The 19,334-nt window shown below is 39.0% G+C and overlaps 1 protein-coding gene across 3 annotated transcripts in view; it reads right to left on the reverse strand.

Annotated features, from left to right (window-relative positions):
• Positions 1-19,334, reverse strand: part of KIF24 (kinesin family member 24) — a 70,966-nt gene continuing 51,632 nt past the window's right edge. The window contains exons 8-15 of one of the 3 annotated variants that reach the window (XM_007498877.3): positions 18,447-18,568; positions 17,559-17,664; positions 16,453-16,524; positions 15,059-15,168; positions 8,919-11,294; positions 6,094-6,171; positions 4,282-4,375; positions 1-929 (exon numbers count right to left, since the gene is read on the reverse strand). In XM_007498877.3, the coding sequence (XP_007498939.1) occupies positions 789-929; positions 4,282-4,375; positions 6,094-6,171; positions 8,919-11,294; positions 15,059-15,168; positions 16,453-16,524; positions 17,559-17,664; positions 18,447-18,568 (3,099 nt within the window). In that variant the 3' untranslated portion in view covers positions 1-788. Of the gene's footprint in view, positions 930-4,281; positions 4,376-6,093; positions 6,175-8,918; positions 11,295-15,058; positions 15,169-16,452; positions 16,525-17,558; positions 17,665-18,446; positions 18,569-19,334 lie in introns of all 3 variants that reach the window. The other 2 variants (XM_007498876.3, XM_001378884.5) reach the window with 2 other exon arrangements.

Raw genomic sequence — 19,334 nt, forward strand, 5'->3', positions numbered from 1 at the left:
TGTGGAAATCAGACCTCTTTTATTAATTGAATGCATATCAAATTTAACTTAGTCTCACTAATTTTTTTAAAGTCAACTTAAAAACTCAAAACAATCTTGGTCTCCAATTCCTAGGATTTGGGAGGAATCTAGGCCTGAGCTTATTACTCTTCAATTTTGCCCAAAACCTCCAAGTAGTAAAGAAAGGAACCATTAGCTAATGGTGGAAATCCCTTCTCTGCTCCCTGACATTCAGAGTCCATGCTTCTTTCAAAAAAATTCTAGGCAATTCCTGCCCATTACTTAAACTTCTGCTAATTATTAGTCAAATTCTGTTCTAAAAGAATTGTGCAGCTGACCAAGCAGCTTCTAGCAGCACTGCATCCCAAGAATGGCCTACTCAGTGTTCCTTTCCCTAGATGCTTTGTGTCCAACTCTTCTGGCCGTCCTGTCCACTCCTATGCAATAGACCTACAATACCTGCATATAGTCTCTTCCTGATCTTGGGTGGGACTCTTCACTCAGTAACAAGAAAAGCAGCCACATTAGCTTAAGCTTCACTGCCATGGGGCACAGCGTACGTTAAGGCTAGGAGCACTGGGCATGAGGACTGATTTGTCAGAGACGCAGGGGGCTACTCTACTGAGCTGGCACCTCTGCACAGGTATGTTCTACCCTGTCTTTCTTAACTGTGTACCAGTCATAAAGGAATCAGAACAAAATTAAGTCATTGGCATGATCAAGACATGCTGGGGTGTTCCTCATCCACCCTCCATTCCTCCCTCCACTTCTCCACAGTAAACTTCAATCTAAGAGGATGATGTTCTCTCTAGGACAGCTTCAGGCCTGCAACATGCAAGGTATAGCTTCAGATGGTCTCGGAGGCTCTGGATACACTCGGATTTCAGGACCATGATTTCATCCAGTTGTGTCACAAAGTCTTCAAAATCCTAGAGGAGGAAACAAGGACAATCCACTGAAAAATGTGAGAAACAGGTCTTCCTGAACTCTTAAAGACTCTGGGGTGTAATGAAGAGAACACTGAATTTGTAAGAAGAACCGAATTGGAGAATAATTCTTGCATTTAATAGTTTTGGGATAATTTTTCGTAGCCTTGATTTTCTTATCTGTAAAATGGTGATAACATTGGAATGATCTACCTCAAAGGGCTGTTGTGAACATTAAGTGAGATCTTACCCCCACTCCCCTGATATATTTATGGCAAACTCTAAAGTGATCTCCAAGTGTCTACTATTATTATCACCACCCACATTTAACTTCCAACCCTCTGCCTCATTCAGGATGGTCTCCTCATCGTGAAGCAAACATGGTTACTCATTCAGGATGTGGCCTTTACTCATATTTTCCCTCTTCCTCTATATTCAAATTCTATTCATTCATTCATCAGGATCTAGTTCTTCTATTTAAACTGTTAACAAACATGACATTTTTCTTAATTGCTGCAGCCTTCAGACATCTCACTCTATTATTCTATAAGTTGTTCATAGCAATAACATTTACTGGTGTTTAATTGAATGCTGCCCTATAGTATTATTTCTATGAATGATGTTGTTTCCTCAACCAGACTGGGAAACCCTCTGTGGTAGGGACCATGCTTTCTCCCATACTATCCCTCAGTATATCCTTGGCCTTACGAAAAAAGTCCATAAATACAGGAATGAACTGAACTGATCTGAATGTGGATTGGTGGCCTCAGGTGAGATTTAGTCCTATAGGAGTTTAAATATATGGATCCTTTATCTTAGCAAAAAGATGATGTTAAATATGAGTTCTCTTCTGCTTAGTGCCATTTTCTTTCTCTAGCAGTCAATGTCTTTCAATGTCTGCTTAGCTCCTGCAATCATTGGCAAGGGGAGCTAGTGTGAAAAGAGAATTCTTTATTGTCTATCCAGAGTTAACAGTAACTTAAGTACCTCACTAGACTGTGAAAACAGGATTAACTCTTCTTTGTCTACCTTTTGATTGAGTCAACAAAGCTTGAATTAGGTGGAGGAGCTCCAAAACCACTTGGTGAATTCACACCCTACTTGGTGCTAGGTGAGAAGCTAGCAGGATACTTGGAAGAGCTTCAACTTTTTTTTTTTTTAATTCAATCAGGAAACTGTGAACCCCCTGGGCAGTGCTAGATAATTTTGGAAACTGTGATTGGCCTTTGTGAAAGGGGGAAGGGACAAGGAGCCACTATAAAAGGCCCTGGATTTCTGGGGCTAGGGAAGTCAACTCTAAGAAGGAAGTTGACTCCAAGAAGGAGTTGGACTTCAAGAAGGAAGTCAGCTTCAAGAAGAAGGTTGGCTCAAGGAATAAAGTCGGCCCCTGGAGTCACTTTCAGGTCAAGTTATAGTCTTGACCTGCCTCTTGGAGGGAACTTGGGTGAGTGAATAGCTGGCTTTCCCTCCCTGTCTTCTGGAGAGAGTTTAATTCTGGTTGAAAGTCAATAAGTCCTGGCTGAGTAGGTTAATGTCTTCTCTACCCCCTTTTTTTATTTCTCTATACTTTCCACTGCTTTTGTAAATAAAAGCTATTAAAGGTCACTTTGACTTTGAGCAATAATACTTTGAATCATATATTTTAGTCAAACCCTTTATTTTAACCCTTATACTAGCCTCCACACTGAACTACTGGGCCTGCTGGGAAAAGGAGACTGAGGAGGATTGCCTGCAGCAGCTAGTGAGGGGGAGGGGGGATTGCTCTTAGCACTGCAGCTTCAGTGTGCATTTACACAGAAATAAGTCTAATACACCTCTGTCATCCCAAGACGGAACCAAACTAAGATTCTTTCTGAATGAGGGAAAACAAGAATTTGTCTTAGGGGCATATTTAAATTAACAAACATAGAAGATGAGTTCATTTTCCATTTCTATGCCAAAGAACTCACATCTATAAAGTGATTTCAGGTTAAAAAAGAACTTTTCTCAAACTAATCCAGTTGGGTATGTCATTTAAGTATGATGAATTCTTAATGTTATTTATCAGTAATATTACTAATTATTAACAATACAATTATTACAGATAAGGAAAAAGGCTGACACAGGTGAGGTGACTTGCCCAGTTTACTTAGCAAATAAAGGGCAGAGTTGAAATTCTCCTGGTTCAAGATTCAATGCTTCTTCCTTTAGACTATTCTTACCAAGAAAGAATACAAGGCCCGACAGAGTAGTCAGACAGGGACTTGCCATCTGTTGTGTGGAGCTTACAACACATGAATTACTCTTAGTGGGTGCTGGAAAGGAGCTTGACCAAGCTAGGTAAGCAGGTGAAAGCATTTCTGGTTTCTTTGGTTCTTAAGACATTATGTTCCTTTCTCCCTCACCAATTCTCCCCAACCCCGGCTTGGTTCCAGAGGAAGAAGAAGAGAGATGAGGGAATCCTTAAATCAACTGAAGGAGACAACTTGAGGCCCTAGTTTGCCCCTGTTCCATCTAAAACAAACAAGTCATGGAACTAACTAGATCTATAATAACAATAATAAGTAACATTTATAAAAAACCTTTGTGTTAGGCACTGTGCTAAGTGCTTTTTAATTATTATTTAATCCTCACAATAACCCTGTGAGGGAGGTGCTATTATCATCTCCATTTTACAGGTGAGGAGACTAAATGAGTAACCATGTTTGCTTCATAATGAGGAGACTAGCCTGAATGAGCAGAGGGTTGGCAATTAAATGTGGATGATGCTAATAACTGTAGACACTTTTAGAGCACTTTACAGTTTTCCATAAATATGTATGTATGTGTGATGTGATGTGATGTGATGTGTGTGTGTATAAAATCTCATTTAATTCTTACAACAGCCCTTTGAGATAGGTAATTCAGATGTTATCACCACTTTACAGACAGAGGTTAAGGGACTTTCCCAGGATCATGCAGCCAGTAAATGACTGAGCTTGGATTTGAACTCGGTCTACTTGTCTTCATTTCCCATATTACCAAGCTGCCACTTGTGATCCTCTGGCCTGGTGTGGGTGATCTGAGGATGCTCTGAGCTGAAAAGATGAATCTATGCTAAGTTTACCAAGGGCTGAGCCTGGGGCTAGCAAGACACTGAATTACTTCTGACACTAAGGCTGTCTAATAACCAAAGTATGTATCCTTGATAAATAGTTAGAGACTGAAGCAGTTGAGAGGGCATAAGAGTTGGACCCAAGAGTAGGCAATCCCCTGGGCCCCAGACCTTCAGGCCAAAGATTATCCTCTTGCAGAGAATGAAAGCATAATTGGGAAACTAAGTTCATCTCAAAGCTAAGGTGCCCAAATTTCAGAGGTCCTTCCATGATATACTTACAGCTCCTGACATTTGATTGATCAAACTCTCCTCCTTGAAGCCCAGTTCTGCCATTTTGTCTAGCTGTTCCTGGTGGGCTTGAATGACAATCTGCCTGTGGAAATACAAAAGAGAAATATAAGGGCTCCTGCCTTAATCCTTTCAGAAGAAAGAAGCTTCGTTTGCACCTCAAACTCCCCATCCCAGGTTTCCCAGGCAGTTTTCTTGGGTGGCACCTCTTGATCCAGACTAATTTGGGAGTGACTGGGGGTGGAAAGGCAGAAAGATAATATCTGGACTACTCATTTTGGAACTTAAATAATGACTTGTACTGCTATTTAGCCATTTAAACAGTAGCACTAATTTAAACATGTTTCCCCAACTAGACCATGAACTTCCTGAGGTCCAGACCTATAAAATCAGCCATGCTGTGTTATGCATGTGGGCACAAAACATATCCCTCCACATAATACATTTTCAAATCCAGACCACAGTTTTTCATTGGATGAGCCTAATAAATGCTCATGGAATTTATGGACAAACTTGATGGAAATATAAGCCAAAAACTTGAAAACCACTATTTTGTCATTTTACCAGAGGAGAGAAATATAAATTGACCCTACAGCCAGATTGAGTTTGGAGAAATAGAGCAGTCTGGTGCTTTTCTTCCACTGTCAAAGCTGATAGGAAACTGCTGCCACATATATTCCAATCTTGACATATACATGCCTATGGAACCAATAAGTTAGGACTTCACTGGTTCAAGAGAAAGCTGGTTTCCCCTGCATGCCCCTCCTTCTCCTGCTCCAGACTCCACGGGCTATTTAGCCTTCTGGTCTATGGATAATAAGATGCTTCTTCCATGAAAGGACACAGGAAGAGTGTCTTTTCAAGTATTTTCCCTTACCTAGCAATGCTGGGTTTCTCTTGGAGACTTAAAAAAAAAAAAGCCCTTATCTTCTGTCTTAGCATTATTTCTAAGAGAACAAGGGCTAGGCAATTGGGGTTAAATGATTTTCCCAGGGTCACAGAGCTAGGAAGTGTCTGAGGCCAGATGTGAATCCAGATCCTCCTGACTCTAGGCAATCTATCCACTGTGCTACTAGAAGCCACCTGGAGCCTATTCTTACAGGGAATGGAAATGGGCAGGTCAAGGGAGTCTGCAGGCCAGTTTTGAAGTCTCTAGGTTTCCTACCGCCCCAAACTCACCATTTCATAAGGCATGGAGCTGGTTTTATTAACTATTAATATCTGGAATTTATACAGCACTTTAAAGTATGTACAACTTTTTAATATTTTATATTATCTTCACTTATATTATTTAGAATATATATAATATTTTATATTATCTCATTCTCTTACCCATACTCATCAGACTCTACATTTCTGGTAGCCCTTGGGCACTTGCATTAGGAAGCAGATCCAAAAGAACCTCTAATGACATATACATGCCTATGGAACCAATAAGCTAGGACTTCACTGGTTCAAGAGAAAGCTGGTTTCCCCTGCATGCCCCTCCTTCTCCTGCTCCAGACTCCAAGGGCTACTTAGCCTTCTGGTCTATGGATAATAAGATGCTTCTTCCATGAAATGACACAGGAAGAGTGTCTTTTCAAGTATTTTCCTTTACTTTTTTCCTATTCCCGAATCACATCTTCTACTTTTCATTTGCCTCTACTGACTGATCTCATTCCTTTCCTTCTCTGGAAGAGCATCCTGCAGAAAAAAACACAATCTAAGTGCCAACCCCTAAAACTTCCTTTTCTCATTCCCTGCCTCTGGAAGTGGGAATAACCAACTTTCTCTGTGCAATTGCCTCAGGACTGCAATTACCTTGTACTGCAAATTCCTGTGATGAACCCATTGCTTGCGTGATGGCTGAACAAGCTGGCATGCTGATATAATGGACTACTACTAGACACAAAAGGAACATCAAATGAGGAAATCAGAGAAATAAATGGAGGAGGATATCTATGAAGTGGGGTGTTCTCTATCCTCTTCCCCACCCTTTAGTCTGTGAGAAGTTTTTCCCCACTGGGGTCTGCTGTAGTGTCTTCCTTCTGACGGTGTCTTTAATTCTCATTGTTATTTACCGTGCATGTATATAGGTGATGGTACGTCATCTCCCCTATTAGACTTTGAGTTCCCTGGTGAAGCATGCATACTACCTACCTCCTGGCAGAAAGGAGATTTACTCAAGATGTCAAATGGAACCTACTTTTTGAACATGGTCAATGTGGTAATTTATTTTGCTCGACAACATATTTGTTAAGACGGTTTTGGTTTTCTTTTTTCCCCAATGGGAGAAATTTGTTTAAAAAAAAAAAAGGATGCTTATTAATTAAAAAATTTTAAACCTTTACCTTTCATCTTAGAATCAATACCATGTATTGGCTCCAAGGTAGAGCCATAAGAGCTAGGCAATGAAGATTAGGTGACTTGCCCAGGGCCACACAGCTAGGAAATATGAGGCCAAGATTTGAACCCAGGACCTCTCATGTCTAGGCCTCTCAATCTACTGAGATATCCACCTTCCCTTGTTAATTAAATTTTTTTAAAAAGTTATTTAAAAATGAATAATCTTAGCCTAGAGAAATGACAAGAAAACACAACTTCCTCTCAGTAGAGTTGAGGATTATGCATATGGAATTTCCTTTTTTCAAAATTCTCAACCTTTTGTCTTAGAATCCATATGAAGTATTTGCTCCAAGGCAGAGAATGATAAAGTCTAAGCCAGTGATGGCCAACCTTTTGGAGACAGTGCCAGGCTCTGCCCACAGATTAAGTACCATGCCCCTTCCCCCACAAGTGTTGGGTACTCTCCCTCCTTACGTCACACAGGGGAGGGAGGAACCATGCCCATTGGACTGCTGGGCAGAGGGGCAGGGATGTGAAAAAAAAATGTCATCAGGTGTGGTGGAGGGGGGAAGGGGAGCAGCTCTGCTCAAGTCCTCCTGCCTTTCTCGTAATGAACTTGGGGGAGGGGGTGGGGAAAGGGCAATTGAGTGCCCACAGAGAGCGCTCTATGTGCCATCTTTGGCACCTATGCCATAGGTTCATCATCACTGGCCTAGGCAATGGGGGTTAATAAGCATTTTGCCTAGGGTCGCACAACTAGGAAATGTATGAGGTCAGATTTGAACCCATGACTTCCCATCTCCAGGCCTGCTTCACCTTCCATAAGCACTCATTTATATGCCAGGCTCTAAGAAAAGTCCTGAAGGTATAAAGAAAGTCCTCAAAAAGCTCATCTTCTAACGGAGAGACAACATGAAAATGACTGTAAGGATAATTTAGGGTTGTGACCTAATCTAAGTTTGATTTTTGGTTGCCAGGGGATATTCCAAATAAAATGCCCAAGTCAGTTTGAAAATCTATGGTGGTTTAATCAATATAGAGGGAAGAAATCAAGGAGAAAGAGAGAGGGAAATGTATAGGATTTCACCTGCCTAGCCCTCCACCACAAGGTTTCTGAAGAATCTTCCACTAATGCAAGTGAAGAAAGGTCTCCTACAGAAGGTGAAATTTGACCTGACCCTTGAAAGAAGCCCAGTAAAGTTGGAGGGGAAGGTGAGGAGGGAGAAAATTCTTGGTGTGTGGATCAACCAGTACAAAGGCACAGAAATAGGAGATTGTTTGAAAGGAAAAATAGTAAGAGGGTGGGTGAGTGGAGTTGGATCAGTGTACACTGATGAGAATAAAGAGTAAGATTATTATTAGCAATGTTGGAAGTGTTTTAAATGCCAAACAAAGGATATTATATTTGATCCTAGAGAAAAGAGGGTGCCACTGTAGCTGACCAAATTAGGGAGGTGATGGTTGGATCCATGCTTCAGGAAAATCATTTTGGGAGCTGAGTGAAAGGTGGACTGGACTGGGAAGAAACTTAAGTCAGGAATAGCAGTTAAAGGACTATTGCAGGGGCAGTTAGGTGGCACAGTGGATAGAGTGCTAGGCATGGAGTCAGGAGGACCTGGCCTCAGACACATCCTAGTTGTGTGACCCTGGGCAAGTCACTTAACCCCATTTGCCTAGCTCTTGCCCTTCTGTCTTAGAGTTGTTACTAAGAAAATGAAGGTTAAACAAAAAGGCTATTACAATAGTTTAGGTGAGAGGTGATGAGCGTCTGTATGAAGGAAATGGCTATGTTCATGTAGAAAAGGAAATCTATATGAGAGATACTGTGAAGATAGAAATGATAAGATTTAAACAACAGATAGGATATGTGGAGAGGATGTAGGTGAGTGGAGGATAACACCAAGGCTGAATATGGGTGACTTGGGAGTGTTGAATATCCTCAAAAGTAAATGTGGGGAAGAGGAGGCCTTTGGGGAAAAGATAATGGATTCCGTTTTACACCTGTTAAATTCGAGGTGCCTATGGGCAGGTTGAGATGTCCAAGAAGTCAAACATGCAGACATGGAACTTAAGAAACAGGCAAGAGTTGGATAGACACATTTGGGGGAATTATCTGCCTAGAGATGCTAATCAAACCTGTGGAAGTTGGTAAGCTTCTTCTGTAAGGTGTATACTTTTAGACCACACTGTTTTCTAATTCATTTTGCAGCTGTGACATTTGGTCAATGGCATAATGTCAGAAAGTGGGACTAAAGAGGATTGAAAGTATAGAAGAAAGTGAGAAGGAAGTCTGAACTTACTGTGCTTGTATCAGGGTTTCCTTGTACCTCTCTCTCACAAGCTGAAATGGGCTGCTTTGACTGCTGGTGGGAGAATTCAAGTGCTCAGCACTCAGAGAGCTTGCAACATGTTCCCCAAGAAAGCCTGATTCTGTAAAGATGCTTTGGATCAGTCTATGTTTTAGCTGTCCAATTTCCTCACTACTAAAAGCCAACTTGAAGGGGCTATCAGTTTTCTGGAGTTTGTTCTCTTTGTCCAGGGGTTGGTTAGAGGAACAAACATTTCTGGCATTTGTAAGAACCGTTGGGCTGCTTGAAAACCCTTTTTCAGGCACATCTGCAGGAACCATGGGAGAGGTTGGCTGAAGGCTGACTCCTGGACTCTCCTCAGGGTGGGTCTTTTGGGGGGAGCTCAAATCCCACGTCAGCACAGTTTCTTCTGTATCTGCCTCATAATGCTTGCTGTTGATATAGTCTTGACATTTTATGTTTCTGAAGGCCATCGTTCCCACTTTGTCCTCTAAAGACTCTTCTACATTGCCTTCACTTACTGACAGATTATTAACTGAGACCTGATGGATGGCTGAGATGTTTGCGAGATCATTATCAGGCATAGCAGCAGCAGCGGACCCTGACAAAAACCACTGGTCCTTTGACTGAAGAGACAACAGCAGAGTTGACTTGCTATCAGAATCCAATGTTGGTTTGTCCATACCCAGTGTACTGGCATTTTCTGCTGTGAGATCTTTGGTTGCATTGGGTATTTTGACTTCCTTGTCACACTTTTCAGAATTCATTGTAATCACATTTAGTACCTGTTTCTTTCTCTGAGGAGATCTTGACATCTGGTTAAGAAAGAGTTCATTAGCAGCTTCTTTATCTGTGCTCTCGAGAAGAGATATTGTGAGAGGGGCCACTGGCCAGGAAGTGGACTCTGCTGAAGTCCCTGATATCTCACAAAAATCTCCTTTAGCATTAAGGTTATTTCTCTTCATTGGTTTCATCTGTTGAGTTTGGTTGCTATCCCTGCTTTCTTCCTGTGGTAAGATGACCGAACCCCTTTGAATTGCAAAGTTTAATGCCGACAAAGTGGATGTGTCCTTTTCTGGTAATAAGGAGGTACCATCAGCCTGCACACGAGGCTCATTTTTGAAAAGGAAATGTTTATGGTCAAATGCTAGGTTATTATCCCTTCTCCTGTTATGGATAAAATCTACCTGTGAACAATAAGGCTGTTCTGCCAAGTTGTGTCTTGGAGAAGAGCCTGAGGAAGTCATGTTATCCTCTAGGCTCCTATCATTAAGGGATTTATTGTAGTGGTGCCCTTTATTCAGCTCTGCAGGGTCTAGACAGGTTGGATTCCTGGTATAAACACAATTTTTATTCACATCATTCTCTTGAGTATTTATCTTGTAGTTAAAAAACAAATTCTTCTCACTTTCAATTTTTTGCTCCTCAGTTCCTTGTTCTTTTCTCTGATGAAGGAAGAATGAATGTTCAATACATTCCAGGGTGTTTCTTCTCTTGGCTGTCTTTTGGTTAAAAGTAGGTGAAAAAGAATCTTCACTGAAATCACTGTCATCAAAGTCTTCCAGTTGGGTGGCATCTTGGTTTTGTGAATAAGGAGGTGTATCTAGCTGAAGTCTAATTTCTTGGGGGTTGTACTGGAATAAAAACTGTTCCAGTGGATGACTGATTAACTTCTGTTGGAGAAGAGGTGGCTGCTGAAATTGCTGGTGATAAAAGCGCAAATGTGCTTCCCTGTCTTTCTGATGAGGAGGAATGGTAGTCCAAGCTTCAGGGCAGGGTGTGTTTAGCACCTTCTCACAGGTATGACTGCATGGCTCTCCATGATGGGGATCCCCAAAAGAGAAACCACCTCGGGGCACAACTTGCTTCTGCACTGCTGATCCTTTTTTGAACTGGCTTGGCACACAGGTGCCTCCAAGGCCTGTACCCCTATTTTCTAGCACTGCAGCTGTGGTTAGATTGCCAGCCAGGTCCTTGTTAGGATAGAATTTCTCAAAACCCAATGTACAATCTTCTGTCTTCTTCTTTGGAGGAGATTCTGTCTTTTCTTTAGTGGGAGTAGTGGGGATGACCCATGCATAGTTGGGACTTCCTTTAGAAGCATGGCTTTTGCCCATTGCTTTGGGGGTGGAAGAAAAAGGGACACTGGTTGAATGGAAGGTTAAAGGACAACACTTTCCTCGTGTAGTGCTGAAGGCTGATGTGAGAGGTTGCTGAAATCCCAACTTTACTTTTTTGGGAGAGCACTTGTCTCCTAGCAGCCCTGAAGGTGAACACTGAATCCGTTTTGGAGTCACATTTCCAGTTGGCCGATTTCGACTGGTAACTGGAGTATAGCATTTAATTCCTTTTTTGAGTTCTTTCACCCTGCAAATGAGCATTTTATGTTAAAGATGTTTTTATCTCAAAGACTACGTTCCTCTTCAAAAGCTTATAATTAAGAATAAAAACAACAACAATCAACAGTATTACAAATATTGGAAGCACCTATTCCTTACTTATAAAAGGGTTGAATAAGAAAAAAATAGAATTAAGTTAGTGATGGGGAAAATGCTCTTACTTGAACAAAAAAAGTTCTGAAATTCTCCTAGGAAATGGGACAGATAGTTCCTTGAGTGGAAGAGTTTAGGAACAGTTCCTAGTGATATACAGCTGATTAGATGCAGTCAGAAAAAACTCTTATTATTGGTATACTTTGGTTCAAATTAGTGTGAACAATGAATCCTTTGAAGTAGCCTGTGGACATTGGAATTTGCACTATTCAACGTTATTATTTAAAAAAAAATTTTTAACTGGTTCTATCTAGCATAATGGAAATATGTAGTGCATATTTGAATAATATGATCACTTCAGGAGATTCAATGTTCAGATTAATCAGGATCTAGCAGCATTTGCTCCAGAAAGGGAAGAATAAATTTTCTATTCTCAAGGGAATTTCAAACAGCAGGATTAACTTGAACTTATAACATAACCAGGATTCAATGGCAAAAAGTCTTTCCTGTTGTAAAACATTATTATGGGCAATGCTGCTATTATTTCAAACATTTATTTAGAATTTTAAATGGAAATAGTATGCCATTTTTTATAGTTAGTTGAGATTCTTCACAAAAGACAGGAGATATAAAGTTTGTCCAAAACAGTAGAGTGGTAAGATAATACATATAATATGAAAGAGCAAAATTTGTTTCTAGATCATTTTTGGTATTGCAAAATAGGTAGCCTGAAGAGGATTGAAATAGGTGGTGCAATCATTAGGCTCACCTATATTTTAAGTTTCCTCTCCTAACAATAACATGAATTTTGGGATTTCATAGGAAAAAAACCAACTCCTATTTCTAAAACTCAAGTAAAGACTATTAAATTCGGTAGTGAAATTAGAATGATAAAAGGGTTACCAATAAAAATATTATTGTAATCATTATTTTTTAATGATTTTAACTTAAAATTCCTGCAAAGAGCAATGTTGCTTAACATGGTCCCAATAGAATATAAGTTTCTGGACAACAGGGATCATTTTGTTATTGACTCTCCATCCCCAAAGCCAAGAGCTTTGCATAAAGTGGGTGCTTATGTTTGTCAAATTGAATAGGTTCTAAAAATAATCACCAATTCTTTTATCATTAGGAGAGATTCCTCTCTGACCAAATGACCACTTCTTTAGCTGAAAATGGAAATAGTATTTTATTTTTGTGCTTAGTTGAAATGTTTTCCTTTCTATATAAAAAGTTAGAGATTAAAGTTTGTCAAGACAACAGAGCAATAAGATAATAGGTATAAAAGATGAAATGGAAAATCTATTCTTGGCTACACTTTGAAGCTTAGTGTGGGTTTCAGACTGCAAAGAAGTGAAGTTGGAAGTGCTACTGTGAATCTGGGCTATTTAAAATTTCTTCTTACAACAATCTGAACTTTGGAGTTTATAAAAGAAAAAATAACAAAATCCTACATCTAGAGGTCAGAGAATATAACTATGAAATGCTAAGTTTAGAAGAGATTTTTAGAAACTTCTAAACCAAAAGACCACTCTATATTTACACTGAAGGATGTCTATATGACATTGGTTAAATTCTACCATATTCTACCAATAACAATGCTCAAATTAGCTGAAGGCTGGCCATGAGCAAACATCACCAACTTCACTATTCAATTTTTCCTAGCAGAACAAAGAATTCTTTTGATATTTATTATAGCAAGGCATATTATTTTGGGTTCATTTAATAATAATGTTATATCAGGAAATCCTAGAAGACAATCATTGCATAAACAAACAAATAAACAAAAAGGCACTCCCAAACCTTGGCTAATCTCTTCATTTAATTTAAAAATATTTTTATCAGACCTAAATTAACACATAAAAGGAGTAAAGGCTCTGACACTAAAATATCACAAAGTATATATTAACTTGGAATAATCATGGAAATAGTTTGCTGTAGCAGATGCAAGGTCTGAATTAGTGTGAACAATGAATCTCTTGATTCTTGTTTAATTTTTAAATTTTTTAAATTTAAATTTAAAATAGCCCAGATTCACAGATTCACAATGAATCTCTTGAAGTAGCTAACTGTATTGGAATTTGCTTCCAAAAGTTATCATTATATAACTTTCTTGAGTTAGGAAGACCTGAGTTTGAATCCTATCTCAGGCACTTTTTAGCCATGTAACCCTGGTCTAGTTATCTAGTCATCTAGTTAGTTTGGGTCTCAGTTTCATCCTTTGTGAAAGGAGGATAACACCACCACCTAGCTCATAGGGTTTATTGTGAGGATTAGATGAGAATAAAGTTTATATAAATCACTTTGTAACCCTTAACACACTACAGAAATGTTAGCTATTACTATTGTTATTTAATCAACCATATAATGATCGCATCAAGTAAAATGCAATCATTTGTAGAGCACATTTATTTTCAAAGTTACTTCTGATGGTTTCTTAGTTACTTATTGCTACTTCACAAAGGAAGACTATCATTCTCTCCACAGGACCAGAAGCAGAAAGATTAGATGTCTGGTCCTAAGGTCCTACCTTATGTTGTTTCATGTTATACTGCCTTTTTTGGAAAACAAAATTTTGCATGAACTGAAGTCTTTCTTCCCAAGGTTTATGTGGCTGCTGCTCTTATGCCAGCATTTCCCATGCCCTGACATTTGAAGAACAAAATGTGGGTAATGGAAAGCCTTCAGGGAAACTTGTTTCTTAAGTCTGAGTGTTTAAAAACATACCATGGACTTTTAAGAAAAAAAATGCTTCACAAAAATGCTTCTTGTTGGCTGTGAAAGCAGCTACCTGCTCAATGGGACGGGACTCTGAAGTATCCAATAGAGGAAAAAAAACCTAACCTCAATGGATCGCTCTACCCTTCTGCAACCCAGAGAGGTCTAGGGAAATATCTAAGTCATCCCTTTAATTACTTAAGGGCTGCACAAGTTACAATTTCTCATGGTCAATAAGTTCATATCTAAATAGTATTCTTCCTGCTACTGTGCAATGTACTCTCAGTTGGAACACCTGATCAGTCCTATGCAAAAAATGTTCACATCCATGGGGAAAATGTCAGCTTTTTCTTCTCAAGACTTCTCATGAGCTTAGCTTTGCACTCTCCAATTATTCTTACTTATCTTCTCTGTGCCTTCTCTGGTTCAAAATACAATGCAGAATCTGAGTAAACCCCCATCTAGTGCTGAGATTATCATGCATATTATTGCACTGTTCCTTACATTGTAGGTAATTGTTTAGCCATGCCAAGGCCCTTTTCATCACCTTGCTGACTCTCATACTGTACCGATAAAGACTAAAGCATAGTAACATCAAAGCAGTGTCAGAGTTGGAAGGGACCTTAGGAGGTATTCTGGTCCAACAGACCTCTGTAAATAAGGGTGCACAGGGGCAAAATGACTCTGCTAAGGTTGTAAGACTAAGTAAGTAGTGAAACAGGGATTAGAACCCAAGTCACTTAAACCTTTGTATATTGTGTTCATTCCTGACAAATTTGCAAAATGCCAAGAATGACCAATTAAATCTTCCCCTAAGGGCAGCATACAACTCCAAAACTGATAATACTCTACCATAGAAAAAAGCCCTCTGAAATTGTGCAATTGTAGGAAACCATTTGTAGTAGAGAAGCCTCTTCTCACCTGTCAGCATAACGTAAAGTATTCAAGGTGTGCTCTGTAGCCATGTGGCTGGGTGATACATTGGCGATCATGCAGGTCTTGGAATTACCAATGAATGAATCCTTCAGTACCTAGCAAGAAAAAAAAAAAGATGCTCATCAGTATTTTAGGACAAATAATTGTAGCCAGTTAATACATTTATTAGGCACCTAATTCCATACATATGCTGCACAGATATTTTCATTAAGTTAGTGTCTAGGGGTAGCTAGTGGCTGTGTGGATAGAGATGGGAGGTTCTGGGTTCAACTTCCTAGCTATGTGGCCCTGGGCAAGTTGCTTAATGCCAATTACCTAGCCCTTACTTAATATCATTTCTAAGACAGAAAGGTAAGGGTTTAAAAAAAAATTAATGTCTAGCAACATGACCAGAATAAGAGTAATCTAATGGAAAGAGCCCTAGATTGGGGGTCTAAAGTCCCTAGTTCATAATTAATTAGTTAAATAGTTTTGACCTACTTGCTTCTTTTTTTTTTTAGGGGGGGGCTTTCATCTCCTTTGTACACTGAGAGGACTAGATGAAGTCTAAAGTCCTTTTCATTATACTCCTTATGATTGGATGATCTCTAAGGTCAGCTAATATATACTAATAATATATATTATATATATGCATTATATACATAATATACTAATAATATACTCAAATATATACAGAATACACAGCTGCTTTATTACAGGCTTATCATTGCTGGCTTTCAATATGATATGATAAAGTGTATAATAAGCACACACAAAATAAAAACTACAGCAGTCAATTCTGTTACCACCTTAATGTTTATGAAGCATATTCCAGAAGCACTTCTGTGGGGCAGGAAGTGCAAGTATATCTGTTTTACAGATGAAGAAACTGAAAACTATGAGAGAAGTAATGAACTGCCCAGGCAATGTCAGAATCAAGATATGAAACCTGAAGCACTTTTTTTTTTTAAACCCTTACCTTCCATCTTAGAATCAATACTGTGTATTGGTTCCACAAAAGAGTGGTACGGGCTAGGCAATGGGCGTTAAGTAACTTCTTATCGAGGGTCACACAGCGAGGAAGTATCTGAGGTCAAATTTGAACCCAGGACCTCCCATCTCTAGGCCTGGCTCTCAATCTACTGAGCCATCTAGCTGCCCCGAGAAGCATTTTTTTTGCTATACCATGCTGACCCTCAATTGTCAAATGTAGGTACTGATGTATTCATTCTACTATAGTTATTTTTTCATGCTTTCTATACTACTAGATTATAAACTCCTGCAGGAAAGAGAATGTGTTTTATTCACCTTTGTAATTCCCATAGTGCTTATTTAGTGTGGAACTCTCTAATTGTTGAGTGAATATTTGTTAATAAAAAGGAAGAAAACTTGAATTTTACCTGAGTTAATTTGCTTTGTCTGAAGGGAGTATGAGCATGTTCCTGGTCCAATGCACGGATGCATTCTTTTAGCTAACAATAGGAGAGAAAAAAGCAATATACCCTTTAGGTATTGAAATGAGGAAATGTCTTACTTATTAATATGCTGATGAAGCTCACCCTCTGTACCTTTTATATATCCACACTGAGAAACAGGGCATGGGGAGATCTTGTTAGATTGTATGTCCTGCCTCATATTGCTGGGGTAAAGGTTTGGAGCAAACTAAGCCCATGTCCTTCCTCATGAGACTTGGGGAGGCTATCAGTGACAATTCAGGAGGGTAACCCAGAAGAGATACAAGATCTGGCTTCCCACCTTCCACCAAAAAAAGGGGACACATATATGTGTGTGTGTGTATATAATAATGTCTCTAGGTATGGACCTAAATATAATAATGTGAGAGAGGGAAAAGAATACTTGGCTAGGAGAGAAGACTTAAATAAGTGCCTGCTCTATTACTTACTAGCTATGCCACCTGATACAGTACTTAACCATCATGTGGCTCATTTTCCTGACCCATAAAATGGTAATGACAATATTACCTAACTGAAATTTCATGTTCTTCACAAATCTTTCCCTGAACTTTCCAGCCCTTTTAGCCCTGAATTTCTGTAACATTTATTGTTTATTATTTTACCATTTTATTTAGCATTTAGTTAGCTACTATTTGTATATTAATAATAGTTTCTTGTCTTTTCCAGGTCGCTAATGTGCTAGCTCGGATGAGCAGAAAGTTCATGATTCTGGGAGGAAGAATCATTCCCTTTACACACTACTTGTGACTTGAGCTCAGGCTTTTGGTAGGAACTGAACCTGGAAAAAGGCAAGTAAGAAAACCATATAAGGTCTTAACTATGTTGCTACCTCCAACCACAACTTCTGGAAAAATGCAGCTGGCCATTCTTTGGCCACCATGGGGAACTTTCAGTTGGATGAGCATGTCCATCTGTCTCTACTGCTGATTTGAAATAGATCAGCCCTGCATATGGCCAAGCATGCATGTATATGCATATTCACGCAAACTGAAAGATAATTTTCTTCATAAAATTTTTGCTAAAAAACTTACAGCTAGAAGGCTCTGGTTTATTTCTGCACCTTCAATTTTTGTTTGTTTATCTGAATCTCGGGCATCAGCTGCTCTCTCACTTCCAGCCAAGTCAATGAAAGATATCCTAATGGGGGGGAAAAATAATTGATTTAGCCTGAGGTTTTCCAATTAAACCTGATAGCTCATGGCCCAGGGACAGCATCCTAGTATGGAATACATTCTTTGTATTCCCACAGATGATCACACCAGTGCTCCATGCTCACATCATCATAATGAAAATCATGTGGTTCTGAAGTCAGTTCTGAGGAAAGGGATTAGATCTTAGACTTCCCTCCAGAACATTCCTGCCAAATGAGGTTCAGAACCAAGGCAAATAATTTCTAACACTTCAGAAGCAACAGTTCAGGAATTTTAAATACTCATTTTTATTTTATCTATTATCTTCCAATGAGGCTAGGCAGACATGTTATTCAAATGCTTGATGAACTCATCAATCATTATCGGAAGTTGACTATTTTTTTTTTTAAGAAAAATGACAGATCAATTAAAAATGCATGCATATTATTTTATTTCTTTATTCATATGTGTATTTTTTTGTATTTTGGGCAGAAGAGACTTTCAGCTCTCTTAAATCCATTTTTCTATATTGATATTTTCATAGTTAGAAGCAACTGTTGTCCCTTTTATTAGCAGAGGGCTTACCAGAAAATGTCTTAATTTTATTTTGAGACTTCCAATGTTTTTTTTTTTTTTAAGTAGAATTTATATAGGTACACAAATCCTACTATCCATCTTTGAGCTAAAGAATGACAGATCATTGGGCTACTTTGTTGCATCTGAAACATTATGATAAAACACATGATTAAACCTTTACATTCAATACAACACCTCTATTTTCTATCTCACCTTCCAAAGGTTCTCTTGGCTGAATCTTTTATCTGAATTTGGATTATAGCATGGGAACGGGAGGAATCTGAGTTGACTCCAGTAGCACCAGTGCTGCGTTCTTTGCCACCCTTCAAAATCACCTGAAAAATAAAAACAGTACACTTTTTTCTAGTTTTCTCTCACTTAAACACACATATACACATTCTCTCTCAATGAACAAGTATTTATTAAGTACCCTTTATGTGGCAGGCACTGTACTAATTACTGGGTATTCGAGTGCAAAGAATGAAGCAATCCCTACTCATAATGAACTTATAGTCAAATGAGGGAGACAATTACATATAAAATGTATACAACATAAATATAAGTAAATAAATATTTGCACAAGTAATTAAATATAAAGTAGTTTAGGAGGTAGGGCACAAGCAGTTGAAGGATAAAGAAAGGCTTCACAAAAAAGATGGTGCCAAATGAGATCTTAAAGAAAGGAAGGTACTCTTATTAATAGGAAAGGAAAGACAACCAGTAAAATGGCACAAACACAGAAAAGGGAGAGGCATTCTTGTTTTGACTGAATTTATTGGAAAAACTTGTTACATATAATGGGGGCATCTAGGAGGCTCAGTGGATAGAGAACCATGCCTGGAGGTCCTGGTGTTCAATTAAATCAAAGGCGGTCCTGGTGTGCAAATCAGATCTCAGACATTTCCTAGCTGTGTGACCGTGGGCAAGTCACTTAACCCTAATTGACTAGCCCTTACCGCTCACCTGCCTTGGCACTGACTCTTAGAATTGTTAAAGTTAAATTAAAAACTCCTGGTTCTTAGTTTCCATAGAGTTTATTAATATTTACTTGAAAGAGAGCATAGAGATAGAGGGTGGTTATTCCTATTCTAATCTCGCTAG

The sequence above is a fragment of the Monodelphis domestica genome, chromosome 7, assembly GCF_027887165.1.
Source record: "Monodelphis domestica isolate mMonDom1 chromosome 7, mMonDom1.pri, whole genome shotgun sequence".
Lineage (NCBI taxonomy): Eukaryota > Metazoa > Chordata > Mammalia > Didelphimorphia > Didelphidae > Monodelphis > Monodelphis domestica.